The sequence below is a fragment of the Coturnix japonica genome, unplaced genomic scaffold, assembly GCF_001577835.2.
Source record: "Coturnix japonica isolate 7356 unplaced genomic scaffold, Coturnix japonica 2.1 chrUnrandom705, whole genome shotgun sequence".
In the NCBI taxonomy this organism is placed as follows: domain Eukaryota; kingdom Metazoa; phylum Chordata; class Aves; order Galliformes; family Phasianidae; genus Coturnix; species Coturnix japonica.
The window spans coordinates 11,496-15,430 of NW_015440069.1; the positions used below are offsets into that span (position 1 = coordinate 11,496).

Consider the following 3,935-nt stretch of genomic DNA (forward strand, 5'->3'; position numbering starts at 1 on the left):
ATATCCCCCCTATTTCCCCTATTATTCCCCCTATTATTGACCTTCCCGTGTCCCGTTTCCGTCCCTTTTCTCCCCCATCCCCCGAACTCGGCTCCGCGTCGTTGTTTCTCTCAGCGCTGACGCTGCGGCTTCGAGGGGCCGGATCGGACCCAGGGGAAGCATCTATTAAAAACGGGAACGAGATAAGAGATAACGGAGATAAGGGAATTGAACGGAAATGGGGATTTTTGAACGGAAATGGGGATTTTAATGGGGCCGAACGGAGCCGCACCGCCGCGTTTGCGCTGCCGCCGGTCGCGGAGCTGAAGCCGCTTCTGCTTGGCGCTGAACGGCCGCTTGCGGGGCATGACGGGAGAGAGGGGGGCGGAGCTACGGCCGGCCAATGGGAAGGGAGGGAGGGAGGCACGTGATGAGGTTAACCAATGGGGAAAGGGAGGGGTGTAAAGATTGGGAGCCAATGGGAGGGGAGAAAGGGTCGAGGGGGGCGGGACGAAAAGGGGAGAGCCAATAGGAGGGGAGATTACCTCAGAGAAAGGGCGGGACGAACTTGAAGGAGCCAATAGGAGAGGAGATCACCTCAGGGAGGGGGCGGGATTAACATCGAGGAGCCAATGGGAGAAGAGATCACCTCAGAGAAGGGGCGGGACGAACTTGAAGGAGCCAATAGGAAACGAGATCACCTCAGAGGGGGGCGGGACTAAGATGAAGGAGCCAATGGGAAGAGAGATTACCTCAGGGGAAGGGCGGGACGAACTTGAAGGAACCAATGGGAAACGAGATCACCTCAGAGAGGGGGCGGGATGAAGGTGAAGGAGCCAATGGGGCCGTATGGGGTCGTATAATAAACACAATGGGGCGGGATAATGGACATAATGGGATCGTATGGGGTCGGATAATGGACGTAATGGGGCCCTATAGGGTCGTAATGGGGCCCTATAGGGTCGTAATGGGGCCCTATAGGGTCGTAATGGGGCCCTATAGGGTCGTAATGGGGCCGTATAGGGTCGTAATGGGGCCGTATAGGGTCGTAATGGGGCCCTATGAGGAGAGACTGAAGGAGATGGGAATGTTCAGAGAGGAGAAGATGGGGGTGAGTAATTGTTGGTTATATGGGGTGATATGGGGTTATATGGGGTTATATGGGGTTATATGGGGTTATATGGGGTTATATGGTGCTCTATGGGGTTTATATGAGGTTTATATGGGGCTCTATGGGGTTTTATGGGGTATATGGGGCTCTATGGGGTTTATATGGGGTTTATATGGGTTTATATGGGGTTATATGGGTTTATATGGGGGTTATATGGGGTTATATGGGGTTTATATGGAGGTTATATGGGGTTTATGGGGTTTATATGGGGTTATATGGGGTTTATATGGGGTTATATGGGGCTATATGGGGTTTATATGGGGTTATATGGGGTTTATATGGGGGTTATATGGGGTTATATGGGGTTATATGGGGTTTATAAGGGGTTATATGGGGGTTATATGGGTTTATATGGGGTTATATGGGGTTATATGGGGTTATATGGGGTTTATATGGGGTTATATGGGTTTATATGGGTTTATATGGGGTTATATGGGTTTATATGGGGTTTATATGGGGTTTATATGGGGTTATATGGGGTTTATATGGGGTTATATGGGGTTTATATGGGGTTTATATGGGGTTATATGGGGTTATATGGGGTGTATATGGGTTTATATGGGGTTATATGGGTTTATATGGGTTTATATGGGGTGTATATGGGGTTATATGGGGTTATATGGGGTTATATGGGGTTATATGGGGTTATATGGGTTTATATGGAGTTATATGGGGTTTATATGGGGTTATATGGGGTGTATATGGGGCTCTATGGGGTTTATATGGGGTTATATGGGGTTTATATGGGGTTATATGGGGTTTATATGGGGTTTATATGGGGCTCTATGGGGTTTATATGGGGCTCTATGGGGTTATATGGGGTTTATATGGGGTTTATGGGGTTTATATGGGGTTATATGGGGTTTATATGGGGTTTATATGGGGCTCTATGGGGTTTATATGGGGTTATATGGGGTTTATATGGGGTTATATGGGGTTATATGGGGTTATATGGGTTTATATGGGGTTATATGGGGTTATATGGGGTTATATGGGGTTTATGTGGGGTTTATGGGGTTTATATGGGGTTATATGGGGTTATATGGGGTTATATGGGGTTATATGGGGTTTATATAGGGTTATATGGGGTTTATATGGGGTTATATGGGGTTATATGGGGTTTATATGGGGTTTATGGGGTTTATATGGGGTTATATGGGGTTATATGGGGTTATATGGGTTTATATGGGGTTATATGGGGTTATATGGGTTTATATGGGTTTATATGGGGTTTATATGGGGTTTATATGGGGTTTATATGGGGTTATATGGGTTTATATGAGGTTTATGGGGTTTCTATGGGGCTCTATGGGGTTTATATGGGGTTATATGGGGTTATATGGGTCTCTATGGGGTTTATATGGGGCTCTATGGGGTTTATATGGGGTTTATATGGGGCTTTATGGGGTTTGTATGGGGCTCTATGGGGGTTTTATGGGGTTATATGGGGTTTATATGGGTTTATATGGGGTTATATGGGGTTATATTGGGTTATATGGGTTTATATGGGGTTTATGGGGTGTATATGGGTTTATATGGGTTTATATGGGGTTATATGGGGATTATATGGGGTTTATATGGGGTATATGAGGCTCTATGGGGTTATATGGGGTTATAATGGGTTTATATGGGGTTTATATGGGGCTCTATGGGGTTTATATGGGGCTCTATGGGGTTTATATGGGGTTTATATGGGGTTATATGGGGTTTATATGGGGTTGTGATGCGGGTTCTTATGGGCGGTTATATTGGGGTTATGGGTTTAAAATAATGGGTTTATTGGGGGTTTAATTTATGGGGTTATATGGGGTTATATGGGTTTATATGGGGGTTTATATGGGGTTTTAATGGGTTTTATGGGTTCTAATGGCGGTTTGTATGGGGTTCTATGGGGTTTATATGGGGCTTTATGGGGTTTTGGTAATGGGTTCTATGGGGTTAATGGGGGTTTATTGGGGTTTTATAGGGTATTGGGGTTAATTGGGGTTATATGGGGTTATATGGGGTTATATGGGGTTATATGGGGTTTATATGGGGTTTATATGGGGTTATATGGGGTTATATGGGGTTATATGGGGTTTATATGGGGGTTATATGGGGCTCTATGGGGCTCTATGGGGTTTATATGGGGCTCTATGGGGTTTATATGGGGCTCTATGGGGTTATATGGGGTTATATGGGGTTTATATGGGGTTTATATGGGGCTCTATGGGGTTTATATGGGTTATATGGGGCTCTATGGGGTTTATATGGGGTTTATATGGGGCTCTATGGGGTTTATATGGGGTTTATATGGGGCTCTATGGGGTTTATATGGAGTTCTATGGGGTTATATGGTGTTTATATGGGGTTATATGGGGTTTCTATGGGGCTCTATGGGGTTTTATGGGGCTCTAAGTCACTCTATGGGGTTTATATGGGGCTCTATGGGGTTTATATGGGGCTCTATGTCGCTCTATGGGGTTTCTATGGGGCTCTATGGTGTTTATATGTTTATATTTTCATATATGTTTATATATGTTTGTATGTTTACATGCGGTTGTGTGTCTATGGGGTCCCTATGGGGCCGTTGTGTTTCTATGGGTCCCTATGGGGCCCTTATGTGTCTATGGGTCCCTATAGGGCCCTTGTGTTTCTATGGGTCCCTATGGGGCCGGTATGTGTCTATGCGGTCCCTATGTGGATGAACTTGAAGGAGCCAATAGGAGACGAGATCACCTCAGAGAAAGGGCGGGATGAACTGAAGGAGCCAATAGGAGACGAGATCACCTCAGAGAGGGGCGGG

General features: G+C 45.7%; 1 protein-coding gene across 1 annotated transcript in view; it reads right to left on the minus strand.

Annotated features, from left to right (window-relative positions):
* Nucleotides 1–409, minus strand: part of LOC107307612 (guanine nucleotide-binding protein-like 1) — a 6,796-nt gene extending 6,387 nt beyond the window's left edge. The window contains exons 1-2 of the mRNA XM_015851137.1: nucleotides 272–409; nucleotides 42–162 (exon numbers count right to left, since the gene is read on the minus strand). Of these exons, the coding sequence (XP_015706623.1) occupies nucleotides 42–162; nucleotides 272–347 (197 nt within the window). The 5' untranslated portion in view covers nucleotides 348–409. The remainder of the gene's footprint in view (nucleotides 1–41; nucleotides 163–271) is intronic.
* Between the last annotated feature and the right edge of the window lie 3,526 nt (nucleotides 410–3,935).